Raw genomic sequence first — 18,873 nt, 5'->3', positions numbered from 1 at the left:
CTAAAACCGAAAGCAGTAAAACAGGAAAAAACATACCTTGGACTTCTGCAATGAGAAAAAGAGGTTATGTACGAGGGAGAGAGAATACCTGAATGGAAAAGGTTTCCGCTTCAAATTTTACATCCATATTCCAGAAACCCTTTTGTGAAAGTAGTCATTTCTTACATAATATATCAGCTTGAATTTTGTGCTTTGTTGATATGATGAATTGTGTAGTCATCCTTCCTCCCCCATAGAGACGAGATTCTTTTCAACCAACCACCAAGATGCTGCTTTTTGATATGATTCTTCCCAGTGACATGATCAATAATAATTTTGGAGTCTCCGCAAATTAGAAGGGACTGAATGTTAGCTTGTGAACTTTAGCCTGTACGCTGACGCATCGTCAAATTATCACTTTATTAGAATTTATGTGGTTCGAAGTAGCACAGAATTTGATCAATAATCTATATTATCACTTTATTAGAATTAATGTGGTTAGAAGTAGCATGGAATTTGATCAATAATTTATATTATAAGTGATTTATTTATTTATAAGAAAGAAGAAAGAAATTATTTTAATGTTTATAAGGCTAAAGATAGTTTATGAGAGAGATTGCTTTTTCATTTGTTTGATATATTCGGCCATATTAGTGTGAAGCTTCAAAATAAATGCTTCGAGCTTCTCCACAAACCCCTAGCTAAATAGATTATCCCAAGAGGTAACTGCTGCCAACATATCTGCATAACTTTCTCTGTTGTCTTTGAAGGCCTTACATTCTAAAATGAAATGTTTTTCTATTTCCACTTTTCCCGAAGAACAAAAAACTCATACTCTTTCCTCCCACACTTCTTTTGACCTTCTCCTATGAGAATTAGTCCTTAATTGAGCAATAAGAATTTTGGCTTTTCAAGAGATATTTACCTCTATGTATGCTTTTTGTTGATGACTATGAGTGGGATTAAACATTTCAATATAGTACTTTTTATTTCTTCCTAGCTCTTTATCCCAAGTATGCTTACGGAACTTTTCCATAACAAAAGCTTTTATCTCTTCACTGTTTATGAGACACGAGTTCAAGCAAATACCCCATTTACTAAACCATTTGTTATTTTGTTGCATCCAAGTTTTTTTTTCTCTTGCATGTGTCAATAAAGACAACCTTAGGCCATCTACCCTCTTCCATTTGCTCAATTTTTTTAAAATATCTTATGACTCGCACCATAGCAATTGCTTCACCTTGTTTCATTTAACAAGATAGCATAGGCAACTAAGCTTTTATTTTTGAATGTATTTGTAATCAAATGCTTATGAATTTTCTCAATTTGTCTCCACTACATATGTAATGCTAGCCCATAGTTCACAACTATAGAAAATCACTAAAATAATTAATGAAAAACTTTAATATTATTAAATTAAATGGTAAAAAACATAACATTTGATAGATAAATTATGTTTTCATATCCTAAGATATTTGGCTATTAAAAAATAAGAACGAGTTTTAATATTTTTTCACCTAAATTGTGAAAAATATAATAAAATCGAACAGATTATCAAATTTAAATTTCATAGTCTATCTGCCTTTGACATTCCCACCCTGTTTCATAACTTTGCATAATCTCATAAATGGAGGTTAATTTTTTTTTTTCAGTACGGTATCTCCGGTTTCCAAATTCCCACCCTGGCTCCAAGCTTTACATAAGCTCATAAATGGCGGTTAAGAGAGAGAGCGTGCGCTTAGTTAAGAAGAGAAAAATGTGGGCAATTCTTGACTTCGATTATATGAATATGAGCTTTTGCGTGCCTTTAAATGATTAATCAGCGTTTAGTTAAGAAGAGAAAAATGTGGGCAATTCTTGACTTAGATTATATGAATATGAGCTTTTGCATGCCTATAAATGATTAATCCACGTATACAGCCTTTTGATTTAGGCCTGCTTTAATGCTTCTTACTATTTGTGGAGCGAATAAAGCTTTAAGCAGGAAAAACTGTGCTGCTCAGGTCATGATAGAGATCTAGGGGCGAAAGCTTATCTGTTATTTAATTCGTGAAGTACTACGGATTCACGGAATTCCTATTTGTGGAAGGCAAAACTGTGTTGCCCGGGTCGTGAGACGCATTTGGAGTTTTCTCCGTTGTGTAGGGTGTATACACACGCGCAACACGCGCATATATATATATATATATATATAAAAGAAAGAAAGAAATCACTGCGATCCTTTGCTGATTTGTTCTTTGTAGCCATGTGCAATGGTATTATACCATAATGGCTTCGAGGAAAAGATCTCACGGCGCAGAATTATTGTATAATTTTGCATATATTGTGATTGATATCGTCTGCCTTTATACAACAGTACTGGATGCAGCCGGAGTGGGGTCTACGTGTGCTAGAACTAATGATGATGTCCTGAGAGTGGGTCTGACGCTTGTGGAGAGAGCAGCGAGTACAGGAGCTGGCAAGTATCGAATCATGATGCAGTTTGCAATATTTGCATGCAATCGGTCAATCATTTAGATTTTAATTAAGCTTTTTAACAAATAGATTAATGTTGCTAATTTTCTGGAACTTAAAAATAAGAAATGTTTTTACAGAAACGAAGTGCATTTTACTAGTGTATTGAATCTAAATGATATATTAGACGCATTAAAAATACACAGAAAAACATGTCTAACTAAAGCTGCATCTGTGAAATATGAAGATGCATATATGCTTATAGACCTCACAAGTTTGCAAAATATTAAAACTCAAAACATACGACCTCAAAATTATGCTCCGGTTGAGATGAGTTTGCCCTAATAGGAAATGAAATGAAATAAAATAATATTTGAAGGTCTATTAGATTAAAAATAGTCTATGAAATTATTAGTTCTTTGTTTTTGGCTTTTTGCAATTCAATTTTTTTTAGTGAAAGCCAACTCAACTTTCTAACAATCCTCTTCCTGAAGAGACAATACCAAGAAACCTATGCTAACATATTCCCATAACTTTCTCTGAAGTTTTTGAATGCATCACATTCCAAAATGAAATGATTTTTCGATTCCACTGCCCCGGATGTGCAAAATGTACACACCTGTTCTTTCCGAGCTTCTTTGGGCCTTTTCCACAGCCTTGTTTCACACAGAAGTTACGCTAGTTGGTCCTTAATTGAGCAATAAGAACCTTTGTCCTCCACGGAATGCTAGCTCCAATGAACTCTTTTTGTTGTAAATCACATGTAGGATAAATTCCTCAATGTAGTACTTCTTCTTTCTAGCCAACTCTTTCTCCATACTCTTTTACTAAACTTCTCCATAACAAAATTCTTCAGCGCCTTGCTATTTGAGAGACAAACATTAAAATAGATATTCTTTTTTGCATCTATTTGTAGTTTTGTTTTATCTATGTTGTCTTTTTTAGCTTTAGCTCATGGCTTCATTGAAAATAATATTAGGTCATCTACTTACTGCTAAATTCCTTTTAGATATAAATATCTTATGAACCACACCATAGCAATTATTTAGGTGAGAGTTGCTACTGTTTAAACATTATCTCATAACCTCATAACGTAGTTTAAATTAACCTATATACTTAGCTCCAGTATTGACATGGTAACTGTCATTCAATAGTGATATTGATTTGTAAAGCAAATCTCTGCAAACATGAGCTTTATAATACGAAATCTGATTTTATAACTGATATCTGCCATCCTCTGCATGTTCTGTTAATGCCTAGGGGAATTTTGGGGAAGACGGTTGTATTGTATACTCCTGCATGTACAGGAGGCTCCTGAAATGTGAAGCTTGTGATTGGTATAGCACAACAAAGCCTGCAAACATATTCCTTAAATTACCAAATATGATTTTCCATCTCATATATGCAACCTTTTATGTCTTCTGTTAATGTATATCCGAAGTTTGCAGAAGAGTCTTGCATTGTATACTCCAGCAAAAGTTTGGATAATAGTGTTGCATCGTATACTCCTGCCAAGTACGGAGGCTTCTGAATTGTGATACTTATGAATGAATCTTATAAAAATTGCTACTGGAACAGTCGACACATTTTCTTGGCGCAGTTATAAATTTATTTTAAATAATCTGACATATATGTTCCTTCTTCCTTGTCGAAAATGGACGTGCAAGCAAAATCTTTCTAATGTTAGTGTGAATAGAGGGTTGTTCTCAGTCATGTAAATCAGGGCCTGATAGAATGCTTTTCGGATACGAATGATTTATACTATCTATTTAACTTGCTGAACTATATAAGAATTGATGCAATGCAGTTTGTCTGGATGGAAGTTTGCCGGCATACCGTTTTGACAGAGGATCTGGTTCAGGAGAAAACAACTGGCTTGTTGACTTTGAGGTCATGATCTTTTCCTTATATTTCTTTAACAGAGACTATTCAATTTTTGGGTGAAGCAGTCCACACTCCTCAGATAAACCCATACACAAATTGGCAGAAAATAAACCTAAATTAATTGCGGCCTTAAATTCCAATATGTATTCCCTTGACCACAGCGAAACCAACATTTCATTCTCTAACATTGCTTCATATTATTTCCTGACTTACCAGTTGCCATATCTGTAATATAACCAGAGAAAATCAATATTAGCCAATTATCTTCTGGCACAAATTTTGTAGGAATTTCACTTATATTTTATTATTTTTATGCTTCATATCTAATTTCATTCTGTTCTATTCATTAGCACTGATTGCTATAGCTTGCGTTGAATCATTAATGTTATTATTGCCGTCATTTTCTCTGGCAGATTCTTCAACCTATTAAATACGTTGTTTGCCCAAAACGATTTTAATAACTCTGAACTCGAGAATTTATGTTTCGATGAAGCATAATTACCTTTTTAATTTCTGGGTCTGCCTAATAAAAATCACCATGTTCAATACCAGGGTGGAGGATGGTGTAATGACACAAAGTCTTGCACTCTGAAAACGATAACAAATCATGGTTCATCTGCTCACATGGAAAAGTTGCTTGAATTTGTAGGCCTTCTGAACGACAAGCCTTCGGAAAATCCAGGTAACAGTTATTATTTCATGTTTTCCACCAATGAGAGTCATATTTTCTGTTTCATGCGAGCAGAATTCGATGAAAGCTACAGTAAACCCCATCAGAAATTTATTCAATGTAAAAAAAGTTGATGTGAAGATGTTATTAAGTTCGGCAGCCAATGCCCACAACGCATCCGACCCCACAAGTAATAGAGGGATTGCTTAAACCCATCAGTATAATCCACGAAATGCTTAATGGCTATATATGGATTTGCGGAAGAAACAAGATGTAGGTGACCTCTTAAAATTCCTTCCTATGGTGCCCACTTTCAGAATTTGCTTGCTTGTACCGAAGATTATGTGGATTAGCAATCTTTTAGCATCCTAACGAGATATCTTCTCTGAGATTTTCTACAGATTATGATCTGTGAAGACTACATATACATTTGTTGAACGATGGTTTTGCTCATGTAGGCTGTGTGCCTTGGCATAGATTGCCTATAATATGGGCACCCTTTATCTCAACTTCGTGGACTTATTTGTAGATCTTTAAGCCTCACTGCCATAGAATAATAGCTTTTTCCTGAGGGATGTTTTGACCCTACCATGCAAGGCCCAGTTAAAGGTGTCTTACGCTATTAACAATGCACTGTCAAGATGCCTCCCGCCAATATCTATGCCTAACTTATATGAATAGGACAATGTATCATCGAAGGGTTTCAACCCTCATGCTTGAATTAAACATGGTATCAGGACAACCAGTCAACCGTTTTCTCTATCCTATATGTATATTGACAAAAGCTATAACATATTAAATTCACATGCCGGATGTTGGTAAAAAGCTAACTTAGAGCCCCAGAATCTTATCAAAGATGCAAAAGACATCCATAAACATAGAGATTTATCGGGGGAGAAAGAAGAATAGGTCTATATTTATTGGAAGACATTACCTTGAGATTCATTGTTGTACTCCTAGTTCCAATACCCAAAGTCCTCGTCCTCAATCCTAAGTTGACCGTCAGAGAAGCATGATTTAAAGCTGTATCATGGAAATTTAACCAAGTGAATGGACAATATTCCCCACTTAGGATCAGATCACACTAATGTTGATGTCGGCTTTCAACAGTGGTATCCCAATTAAGACGAAGGATTTTTGCTACAAATTTCCAGCATAAGGATGCTTATATATGGAATTCCTTGCCTTAGCTTTGGCTCTCATTCATGTACGTTGTAGATTCTTGAGTAGCTAATAATAGGCTACATGGCGTTCACAAATTTGAAGATATAAGCCATGCATTGCTTTAATGTGAGCCTTGTGGCTTTCATAACTGGTTGTTTTTGACTCTCTATGATTTTCCAAATCTTTAAGGGATGGTCATAGTTTTTGGATTGAGAAACCATGACTGGTCACTCTTATGAAGGAAAACTGTGATCAGTTTCCCTTCCTCCTAGAAAATTACAACTGCAATATCCTTTTGCTAGTTAAGTGATCTGTGAGAAAAATCTTCGTGATCTAATACCATATTTTGGTCTTCAATATATGTCTTGGCCTATGGTGCCAAATAAAGGTGTAACACATAGATGCTCTCCTGATAGCATGGTAGCTTTGCCAAAGAGACTCTATAAGATGTATTTCACAAAAAAAGGAAAGCATGGTTAAGCCTAGAATTGTTAAACCCTCGACAATGAAGTGAAGTACAGCCTTGGAGAAGAAGACAAAGAGTAAGTGATGTCGCAATGAAGAGAAAAGTGAATCAAACCACATGTGGAAATTTGAAGACAAAGCACTCTCTATCTAGTGTTTGAACTAGTGGGGAAGCATGTATTCCCATTAATCATTGTGAATTCATGAATTGTAAGCTTTATAATGTCATTTGGAGAATGACATCGACTAAGATGAATTGACTTATGTTAGGGTTAATAAACTCATACAAGAGAGAATTTTTGTTTATCTGCTTTTGTCCGCAGAAATTATGTTGGGCATGGGAGCAAGCAACAACCCATTTATCTTGAATATCTCAACTAGCATGATCAACTAATTGTGGGATAGCTAAAGTAAGTAGGAATTATTGTGATTGATTTGTATTGTCCATGTTCTAATAGTTGGGCTCAGCCTACAGTTTTGGGTTTGGTTTGCTAAAATTTCATAATTGTTTCCTCTTTCTAACAACAAGCTATTTTATTACAAATATCTTTGAAAACTATAATAATATCAATATACTAAATACATTTTATAAATTTAATAATTATAGTAGCAATAAATCACACTGTTGCCTTAAATCCAATGAGATATTCTACAATTGGTGTAGCTAAGTGTTGGGAAATATGCAGTTGTGAGTTCCTTTCCTCCCAACCATCATACCAAAGATGTGGGTATTTTCCATTGTGCCAAGATCTCAAGTTCAAGATGAGAAAACTATAGGGCTCCTCCCTATTACCACAAAATCTAGCAGGCCTAGTGCAAAGCCCCACTAGGCAATCTAGGTCTCGTAGCAACAAGAGATTGGCCATAATTGTCACCTTAGTGGCTTCTCTCTAGCTATTTAGTGGTGAATTAAATCCCACAACGGAGGCTTCTCGATATAGTTCACCTAAGGATATTCAACAAAGAAAGGCTCAATGGTGACGCAAAGTCTAATGAGTGGAGGAAAGGTACTGGTAGAGCCTACAATGGATAACATTAGATTTACTCAAGTACACTAAAGACCTATGTAATTTAGAAGAGAGAGGCTAGAACTTAGGGTATGTGAGGTATGCAAATTTAAGACACACAATAGCATATAGCAGCTCTAAAAGATAGCTTGACAATGATGGATCAATAAAGGAACAAGGCTTTCTAAAGGGTAGTATAGGTTGAGGGAAAACAAAGTATTTTAACTGTTGAAACATGCATAAATCAACAATAAAGATGATGATGTTATCCCTATTTTAGGGTTTTAACATGAAAATAATGATAGATTTTGTCTCTTTCAGGTTTATTTAATGCAATCCCTTTGATAGGGAAATAACACATAAATGTTAAATTGCTAAAAATGCAAACTTAACCTAACCCTAACCCTAGTTACTTGGAAAAAGAGAAAAATATATATTTTTAGGGTTTGATAAACGCCTACCATACTAGTTCATTGATCTAATTGGACAATGGAGTCATTTACGGCAAAATCTATGAAGAGGGCCTTGTTGTGCGCAAAATCTAGTAGGCCTATTGCAAAGCCTTACTAGGTGGATCCAAACCTTAGGGAAATAAGAGATTGGTTGTCATTGTCACTTCAACAACTTTTCTCCGGCTATTTAGTGGCATTCAACCACAAGGGAGGCTCTCCTAAAAGATCACCTAAAATATATTCAACGAGAATGGCCCAAGGTGATTGATATGAGGTATATAATTTGGGATATAGTATTGGTGGGGCTTAGAAGGCCTAATTAATCTATGCCAAAGTTTAGTCACTCTATTGCTAGACCAAATAGAAGGCTATTATAAGTTGGGGTTTTTCATATTTTCAATAAGGCAAGAAATGCCATATAACAACCAAAAGAAAAAGTCTTTCAATGATAAATCAACAAAGGAGGCAAGACCTTCAAATAGATACTTAGGATATAGGGTTTATAGTGTAGTTTTATGGCTGAAACTATGCATAAACAATAAGGAGATGATGATGCTAGCCCTAAAAGAGGGGTTTTAACATGCAAATAATGGTAGATTTTACTTTTATATAATTATAAAATGTGTTTCCTACTTTAAGGCCAATGTTACATCAAACATAAATTACTCTGAAGCACTATTTCACAAAAACCCTAGCCCTAACCCTAAATATCTTGGAATTGGAAAGTAAAGAAGAAATTTATTAATAAAAAGGTTTGATCAACACTACTATGGCTAGTGCCTTGTTCTAAATGGGCTCAATGGAGTCTTTTAGGGAAAAAAATCAATGAGAAAACCTTGTTGAAGTGAGGATGACTAGGGCATTCACTTTTAAAGCCCTATCGATTTCCTTGTGAGGGGAGATTTCAAATTTAAGAGATGCACAGTCAAAATTCTCTTAAAGGTTTCTAGGAAAACAATTTTACATATCATCGAGGAGCAAGCTTTCAATATAGATTTAGTAATATATATCATGGCACAATTAGAAACCCTACTACACAAATAAAACATGCAAGATTTAGAAATATGTGGTAAACTTACAAAATTTTCCAACACTTCACAAGAAAAAGCATCCATGAGAGAAACTCACACCATAAAAAGATCACATTTTGTCCTTTTTGCCGCAAAATCTAGTATGCCTAGTCCAAAGACCCACTAGGTAGAAGAAAACCTTATGGCAATAAGAGAAAGGGTTTCCACTATCACCATAACAATCTTTCTCGTGCTCTTTAGTGATATTTGACTACTGCGGAGGCTTCCCTAGATCACCTAAAGGATATTCGATTACTATGGCTCAAGGTGATGAATATTAGGTCTAATAAATAGGATTAGTATTGACAAAACTTAGAAATGCCAATATATTCTATTCCACAGTTCAAGTACTCAATTGCTAGATGAAAAATATGGTTGTTACAAGTTGCGGTTTTGTTGATCAGTAGCAATCACCTTTTCCAATTTATTTCAATCACCCAATAACAGTAAGCAATTTTAGATAGAACAATAAACAATATACACAATAGAAGATATCCAAGATCAAATAATCCATAGAGATTTATGTCAAAGACCAAGGAAAAACCCCACAAGGGGGAAAACCAACCAGATTCTTCTTCTATTAGATGTTCATCAAATGTTCAGTGAAGATACATAGTCCAAGTACATCCAACAACTAGTCAAAGATCAAAGCCTTGAATTTCAAGTCAACCAATCCAATATCTAGTCAAAGATGATACAAAAGTAAAATTTGGTCAATTATCACTTTTGCAACTTTTCAGCCCTGTCAAAGTCAAAGTCAACAATAATTAATGAAACCCTAACTAGTCAAAGTCAAAGCGGTCCCAAAATTTTGTCCACAAATTTTGGTCGAAGTCAAAGTCAACCTACAGAAACCCTAGTTTTGTATCTATGGTCAATGTTGGTCAAAGTGCGTAGAAAATTTTGGTCTTCCTCTTCTTGAAATTGGCCTTTCAAAATATTTAAAAAAATGAGTCAAACCAAGTCGATTCACCCAAAGTCAATGCAATCAACAAAAATGTCTTCTCTCTCCTTTGCACGTGTGAACTCAGACCTTGCAATTTCAAATCATATCGAACAAAATGAAGAAAGATGAATGTGTGATGATGCCTCCAAGTGATGCCAAGCTTGGTCTCTTTATATGTGGTCTAGGTGGACAAATTTCTCCCCTTAGGTTGACTTGTACTTTTTGTGTTCACTTGGACCAACATTAAAATAATTTTTTATTTTATTTTGTTTTATTTATTTATTTATTTTTTGATGTGAAAAATTATTTTTTCCAAGGGCAAGTGGGGTCTCCTTAAGGTTTGTTAGGCATCCCAAATGGGGAAATTTCTCCCTCAGTTGCCCATTTTCAACACTCCCTCTTAGCTAGGGAGGAATTTCCATTTGCATCATAAGTGTCGTCTCAGATGTACATGTCTCATTATCATCATCGCTCATATCATATCTCGTCTCTTCTCATCTGTGCTCATCTATGCTCATCTTTTGAACAATGATGTCTCGATCTAAAGAAGAAGAATCATTATAGGAGAGATCAATTTACCACTAGGGTAAAGATCCTCTAAACCCTATATCCAATGACAATAGGGGAGATCAAGTTACCACTTGAGTAAAGATCCTCCAAACCCTATGTCTAACTGGAAGATTGAACAATCCATCTAGATAATAGGGGAGATAAATTTACTACTGAGATAAATATCTTCCAAACCCTATATTTTCGACAATATGGGAGATCAATTTGCCACAAGTGTCAAATATCCTCCAAACCTTATATTTTCGACAATATGGGAGAATTTGCCACAAGTGACAAATATCCTCCAAACCCTATGTCACCCAACTTGATCCCTAGTGATCAGGTGGTTGAACACCATGCATCCTTAGGGATATTAATTTACCAGATGCGTCCACCATGGGTAAAGATCCTCAAACCTAGGTCTCCTCACTCATTGGCTAGATGAGTGGCAATCCCAACAAGCTCGGTTTGTGGGTAAGATGCATGCTGGGGTATGTACTTTGTCAAGTCCCAGGCTTGACTAGGGGAGATCAACTTATCAAAAGACAAGGATCCTCCAACCGTATAGCTCCAAAAGAGTACCCCATGCCCCTAGGAGCTCCCAGAGCTTAGTGTTCATGATCAACCATGACCCCTTCCTGGAAGGGTCACGTCCACAGTCCATGTTGCTCTCTGAAGACTAAGAACTTCCCTTTCAACAAAGGTTTGGTAAGAATGTTAGCTATTTGCTCATCTGTCAAGGTGTGATGAAGTCTAACTACTCCTTTCTACACCATATCCCGGATATACTGATATCTAATATCAATGTGCTTGGACCTGTTGTGGAACACATGATTCTTTGAGAGTCGAATCCCACTCTTGTTGTCGCGATATACCATAGTTGTATCCAGTACCTAATCAAACAACTCTCCAAAGAGCTTTCTTAACCATACTGACTCACAACTAGCCATTCTAGCAGCAATTTGCTCAACCTCAGTCGTGCTAAGGGAAAAAACTTCTGCTTCTTGCTCATCCAAGATATCATGGCAGACCCCAGGCTAAAACAACACCTCGATTTTCTCTTCCTGTCAACATTTTTGGCCCAATCTACATCAGTGTATCCATGTAGTCTCATGTCTCCAACAGTATATCTCAGTCCAATATTAATAGTTCCATGCAGGTATCTCAACACATTCTTAACAACAACCCAATGTGCATGTAGTGTCTCCATCATAAATTGATTCAAAGTGTTGACAACAAAACATATGTCTGGCCTAGTGTTCACCAAGAATATCAGTGCCCCAATCAACTATCGGTACTCAGAGGGATTTGCCAAGTTAGGTCCCACAACTTCACCACATAGCTTCTTAAAATTCATCTCCATGGGTGTGGCCATGGACTTGCATTCCACCATACCAAATCTTTGTAGTAGCTCCACAACATATTTCCCTTGAGAAAGGAAAATATCTCTAGGTCTTTGCCACACCTCTAAGCCCAGGTTATAGTGCATCAAACCAAGGTATTTCATCTCAAATTCAGAGGCTAGTTCCCTCTTACACTGGAGAATAAGAGGATCTCTATCTATCAAGAATAAATCATTAACATATGGTACCAAAATCAAGGACATACCTTGGATGACTTTGAAGTAGAGATTCAGATGAACATTCCTTCTCATAAATTCAAGCTTCATCAAAGAGTTACCATTGCGGGCATACAAAGCACTAGGGGCTTGCTTCAGTCCATAAAGTGCTTTCTTCAACTTGCACACATGAGTCTTCCTTTCACACACTTTAAAGCCCTGTGGTTGCTCTAAATATACCTCTTCCTTGAAAATGCCATGTAGAAATGCAGTCTTCACGTCCATTTGGTGAAGTGTCCATCCTTGGCTAACAACAAGAGCAACAATGGATCAGATGGTAGTATATCAAGCAACTGGCACAAAGATCTCATCATAGTATTCTCCCTCTTTTTGGGAGAATCCTTTAGCCACGAACCTCGCCTTGTACATTTCAACACTTCCATTGGCACCATGCTTGATTTTGTAGATCGACTTTGAAGTCACAACAAATTTCACTTCGAGTCTCAAAACCACTTCCCACACATCATTTTTCATGATGGACTCATATTCTTCGTCCATAACATCCTTCCATACTTGTTCTTTCATTTCTTCTTCAAAGGTGCATGGTTCAGCTTGTATAATGTTGCTCATAGCTACAACATATCCGTGGTATCAGCATGGCTTCTTGCCTTCCCTGAAGGTTCCTCTTGTAGTAACATGTCTCTCAACATCCTGTAAAGTGTCATGAAGCCATAATGGTCTCTTCCTAGCAGGAGGATCACAAGGAGGGTGTCCAAGGGGTCCATGGGTTCCACGGGATCATCAACAAGATCATGCTTCGGCTCAGGCATAGAGCATGAATTCTATGAAATTAAATGCATGTACATACATGTTTCTCTCGTTTGATGTCGATCCTCAGTTGTAGTTGCTCCGAGTCCTTGGCCTTTGTTACCAAATCAATCGATTCCTCCCTGCCTATCTAGGATCAATCTCATCGATTCTTAGATCTAGAGGACTTCACGATCAATGTCTTCTGGCCCCTGTGCCCAAAAATCCAAGAATAATGCTCAAGCTTCTCAGTCATTAGTTGAGTCCAGAGCCCTCCTACCACCAGGCTCGTATGTTTCTTTCCCATGCTCTCTACTCAGATCTAAGGATTTGTTGCAGTGCATTTCCCCCTTTCTTAGCGTGATATCCCCCTTCTTATAACACATCCACCCTCTCTGCTTTATCCACTATTGCCTCCGTCCTATCACCATCTTTCATACGATATTCGATCACTTGACTGTTGATTAGGTGAATAAATAGTATTTATTCTGCTTTTAGGCAGTTGTCCATAAATATTTATTTATTAAATGACCTTGGGTTATCCACTTGAGTCGGTTCTCAGGTCTTGTCCACTTTGTTTTCTCTTTTATCCTTTATTTATTTATAATATTAGTGTCATAACGAATATGATTTATTACCATACTTTCTATTAATATAATGTTATTGTCCTCCTTTATATATATATATATTATGATGTTTTATATCTAATTTATAATTAATTATTAAAAATGTATTCATTAAAACTATTTTAAATATTATATTTATATATTGTTTCCAATCACATTAAAACAATATTTTCTACAGTAACATAATTTTGATTATTTATAACATACGATGTTTTCATTAACACAATATCTAATATTAATATTTAATTCATTTATTCTTTACATAAGTATTCTTTGTAGTTAATTAGTATGTATACTAGCACAGTGCATGTGAAGTATGCATATGTAGCTATCATATGCATGCTAATATTCCTATCTTTCCCGTAATTTGTGATGGATCATTACAGTGCATGGTGTGGCAATCAATGCTCTGCATGGATGGAGGCCCATGGCTCTCAACTCTCACCCTACAAATGTTATTGCGATCCTCTAGAGGGCTTGGATCCTGTATAGGGAGTCCAAGTCCAAGATGAAAATCCACCTACAGTCCTATATAAGATCCAACGCGTCTCCTCAACTTCCAATACAATGATTCATTAGTGAAATTGAGTAAATAAGTGTTAAAATTGGCAACTAGGGCCAAACTCCATGTGGGTCATCTTATTCATGGCTGATAATATTTTTATTAGATTCCTTGTTAGGGTCCCACCCTAACCCCCTTATTTATGTCATGGGATCACGTCATAGTCAAGAGTCAATAAAGCCCATATTAATATTTGTAAGTGGTTAAACCGCAATTAATGACGGGACCACAGTTAGTTGCAAATGGGCCGTAGTATTAGATAGATGGTATTAATAAAACCCACGGTATTGGCCCGTGGTAGTGCATGTATGAGTCATATATAAAGGATAGAGACTCCCTGCGAGGAGTATCGTGTCTTATTTGGTAATCGAGCTCTGCTCTATTGGAGGTTGCCCCCTCGAAGAGGCAAGTGAACATTACTCTCTGAATAATAAAATCATTGCTATTCTGTGTTCTGGGTATCTTTTCTTCGCATATTCTATACTGGGTATCATTTTGCAGGTTAAGAGCATAACAAGTGGTATCAGAGCACTTTCCAGGGCCAGTGGGATCTCCAATTCTTAGATTTTTTTTTTTTGGCTAGAGACGTGTTCCGGCGTCTTTAAACCACGGGATCTGTCGTTGAGCGCATAAACCTGCGGATTTGGGGGGGCATGCACACAGGAAATACAAGAGGTGGTCACGTCTGTTGGACTCCCTTGTAACCCCTGTGGGTGCCCCTTCGAGTAGTAGCGCATTAGACAGAACCGCGCACAGACTGTCTTCCACGTACCCTCTGGGTATATCGGAATCCCCTAGGCTCCCTTGAAACCTCGCCATAGATAAACCGTCGGCCATCTTGTGGCTACAGTACACCGAGAACAACACTCGGAGAGATTACTCGCCCGTACGATAGGGTAGTCGGGTTGTACGGCTAAGGGTACGGTCGATCCTCCTTAGTTAGAGCCCTGAAACATTGGGCCAAGTACTATTGCCAGACCCTTATGTATATTGCGATCTATAGCACCTGACACTCCTCAAGACCATAGTTCCCTTTTCTATCGGGGGATCGCACATCATCTATTCCAGATCCGCTGGTGCAACGGGGTGCAGCAGCAGCCGACATCAGTCCCGCAGTCTCGAGTTCGCAGATCAGTCATTCCGATCTATTAGAGCCAGCCGATCCGCAGCAGCAGTCTGTTCCGCCGCCCAGAGCTATCCGATCCGCCATTCAGATCTCTCAGATCCACCAGATCGGAGTTGTTGTGAAGGGTTCCTATACCGAGGTATAATTTTCGCAGGACTTTTGGCCGCATTGACATTTTGAGGATTTGGCGACTGCAGTATTGATCAGGAAGGAGTAAAACTCCGTTAGGAGTTTTCAGAAAAAAAAAAAGAAAAAGGAAATGGCCGAAAGAAGGAAGCAAGGACTATGTTACTACTATGATGAAAAATACTCCCCAGGTCATAAATGCAAGGAGCCCAAATTTTTTCAAATAGATGCCACTGACTACAGCTCAATAGAGGAAGATCCACCACTTGAGGAACATGAGGCGCTAGAAGAAGACAACCAAAAGGAGAATGTCTCTGACGAACCAGTTATTTCGCTGCATGCGTTGGCAGGGATTTCTTCCCCTCAAACTCTCAAAATCAGGGGTTTTCTTAAACATCGCCCAGTAGTAGTCTTGATTGATAGTGGAAGTACCCATAATTTCATCCATCAAAAAATCGCAGAAGCAGTGCATTGTTTTGTACGAGCAGTTTCTAACTTCCAAGTCCAAATTGCGGATGGGGGCACAATGAAATGTGAAGGCCGCTATGAAAATGTCAAACTTCAAATGGGGGATTATCAGTTGAAAACCCACATGCTTGCCATACACATGGGGGGTTGCGACATTGTCCTCGGCGCTGAATGGCTCCGCACTCTTGGGCCAATCACAATGGATTTTCAGGAGTTATATATGAGTTTTAAGAAGAACAACTACACACATACCCTCCGTGGACTCCAGGTGGGAGCCCCCTCTATCATCAGCTCGCATCGGATGGAAAAATTGTTAAAAAAGGGCAATCATGGAGTGGTAGCTCAATTTAATGCCATCTAGGTCGTCGAAACCAAGTCTCTGCCAATTCATCCTGAGATGCAACAAATTTTAAATAACCATCTGCCGGTCTTTGACAAGCCTCATGAGCTTCCACCCTCGCGAGGGGAACATGATCATAGCATCACCTTGGTTCCAGGGGCCCAACCCCCAAATGTGCGGCCATACAGATATCCATTCACCCAAAAGAATGAAATAGAAAAAATAATCAAGGAACTTTTGGAAGCAGGTGTCATTCGTCCCAGCATTAGTCCTTATTCATCCCCAGTGGTCATGGTGCTCAAGAAAGATGGGGAGTGGCAGATGTGTCTCGACTTCAGGGCCCTCAATAAGTTGACAGTCAAAGATAAATTTCCCATTCCGGTGGTTGACGATTTGCTGGACGAACTCAATGGGGCTCAATTCTTCACTAAGCTGGATCTTCGCTCAGGCTACCACCAAATTCGCATGAAGGAAGTTGACATTCCCAAGACTGCTTTCCGAACTCATGAAGGCCATTATGAGTTCCTGGTCATGCCATTTGGTCTTTGTAATGCCCCCTCTACTTTTCAGAGCCTTATGAATCACATTCTCAAACCATATCTCAAGAAATTTGTTCTTGTCTTCTTCGATGACATCCTCATCTATAGTGGCACTTGGGCTGAACATCTTCAGCATGTAGATCTACTCTTACACCTGCTCCGCAAGCATAAATTATTTGTCAAGATGTCCAAGTGTTTGTTTGGCATGGAAGAAGTTGAGTATTTGGGCCACATTGTAGGGCGTGAAGGTGTCAAGGTGGACCCCAAAAAGATCCAGGCAATGCAAGAATGGCCTCAACCTAAGACCTTGAAGAGCTTGAGAGGACTTTTGGGTCTCACAGGCTATTATCGTAAATTTGTCCGCAACTATGGCCGCATAGCGAAGCCCCTCACTCAACTCCTAAAGAAAAATTCCTTCTTCTGGAATGAGGAAGCACAACAGGCATTTACCGCTCTCAAAAACGCCATGTGTTCCACTCCAGTCTTAGCACTACCTGACTTCACCAAATCCTTTTTCATTGAATGTGATGCTTCGGGGACCGGTATTGGGGCGGTCTTAATGCAGGAGGGGCGACCTTTGGCCTTCACAAGCCAACAACTAAGTGGGAGGAATCTGGGCCAATCTACCTACGAAAAAGAAATGATGGCCATCTTACATGCCGTCGAGACCTGGCGACCTTATTGGGGCGACGTTTCCAAATCCGCACAGATCATCACAGTCTTAAATATTTTTTGGAGCAACGCCTATCCTCCCCACAACAAAATAAATGGCTCGCCAAAATGCTGGGATATGATTATGAGATCATTTACAAGAAAGGGAAAGACAATAGTGTAGCAGATGCATTATCTCGCCAATTTGAGGAAGAAAGTACTCTGCTAGCAATTTCCCTCCCCATTCCAGAATGGATTGAAGAGGCTCGCAAGGAATGGTTTTCACACCCCGGGCTATCCCAACTCATTTCTCAATTGCAGGTAGATCCAAATTCCACCAAGGGCTACTCGTGGTAGGATGATATTCTTCGCTATAGGGACAGAGTCGTAATATCCCCAACATCCACCCTCAAAAGTCGCATTTTGGCAGAATTGCACTCATCGCCCATTGCAGGCCATTCGGGCTTTCAAAAGACGTATGCTCGCACCAGAAGATCATTTTTTTGGACAGGCATGAAAAAGGACATCCTTACTTTTGTAGCAGAATGCGATGTCTGTCAATGCCACAAAGGGGAAACCGTCAACACACCAGGCACATTACAACCATTGCCCATTCCGACATCAATTTGGATGGAAGTTTCTATGGATTTCATTACAGGTCTTCCAAAGTCCGGGAACAAGTCAGTCATCATGGTGGTTGTGGACCGACTATCGAAGTATGCTCATTTCTGCGCCCTACCCCACCCATTTACACCAACTTTGGTCGCTCAATATTTCATGGATCAGATTTTCAAATTGCATGGCATGCCCACTTCTATTGTGTCCGATCGCGACCCGATCTTCACCAGTAATTTTTGGCAGGAACTCTTTAGGATACAAGGCACTCAACTAAAACTCAGTACTTCCTATCATCCGCAAACGGATGGTCAAACTGAAGCTGTCAACAAATGTCTAGAAACCTACCTTAGGTGTTTCACTTCAGAAAAGCAACACCTTTGGGTACAGTGGTTACCTCTGGCTGAATGGTGGTATAACACCAACTATCATGCCACCACCAAAATGACTCCCTATGAAGCAATATATGGCGCTACTCCTGAGAGGAATAAATGAATTCCAAATACTTTTGGCAAATCTAAACAACGTTTTACCGTACGTTCATCACAGAATATGTCCAGATCCCAATATACCCAATGCCAGATCGCTGCCAAAAAGCACAGGCCAGAAAACATGATATGTGCCCCGGCCACACCTTCATAACTCCAAATACCGGGATTAATTACAGTTTCTCCGGTGATGTTCCATCCACTCCATGAATCCTTTATTCCCAAACGAGTCATAAAAGGTATAACGAACATACCTTGTCTCCACATTGGATCAAGAACAGGATCGGATGGATAAAAAACTGCTAATTCGTACAGAGGCATTGAACC

At 38.3% G+C, this 18,873-nt stretch overlaps 1 protein-coding gene across 1 annotated transcript in view; it reads left to right on the top strand.

The window, feature by feature from the left end:
* Positions 1-1,627: 1,627 nt before the first annotated feature.
* The window catches only part of LOC149150230 (pectin acetylesterase 3-like), a 392,890-nt gene continuing 375,644 nt past the window's right edge, over positions 1,628-18,873 (top strand). Inside the window, exons 1-3 of the mRNA XM_089438183.1 lie at positions 1,628-2,437; positions 4,241-4,323; positions 4,870-4,999. Of these exons, the coding sequence (XP_089294309.1) occupies positions 2,248-2,437; positions 4,241-4,323; positions 4,870-4,999 (403 nt within the window). The 5' untranslated portion in view covers positions 1,628-2,247. The remainder of the gene's footprint in view (positions 2,438-4,240; positions 4,324-4,869; positions 5,000-18,873) is intronic.

This window comes from Pinus tabuliformis, chromosome 9 (genome assembly GCF_031772625.1).
Source record: "Pinus tabuliformis cultivar Carrire ecotype Pingquan chromosome 9, CPIR1, whole genome shotgun sequence".
Taxonomy (NCBI): domain Eukaryota; kingdom Viridiplantae; phylum Streptophyta; class Pinopsida; order Pinales; family Pinaceae; genus Pinus; species Pinus tabuliformis.
Note: the sequence above shows the minus strand (reverse complement) of the source record. Positions and strands in the feature narration are given on the sequence as shown.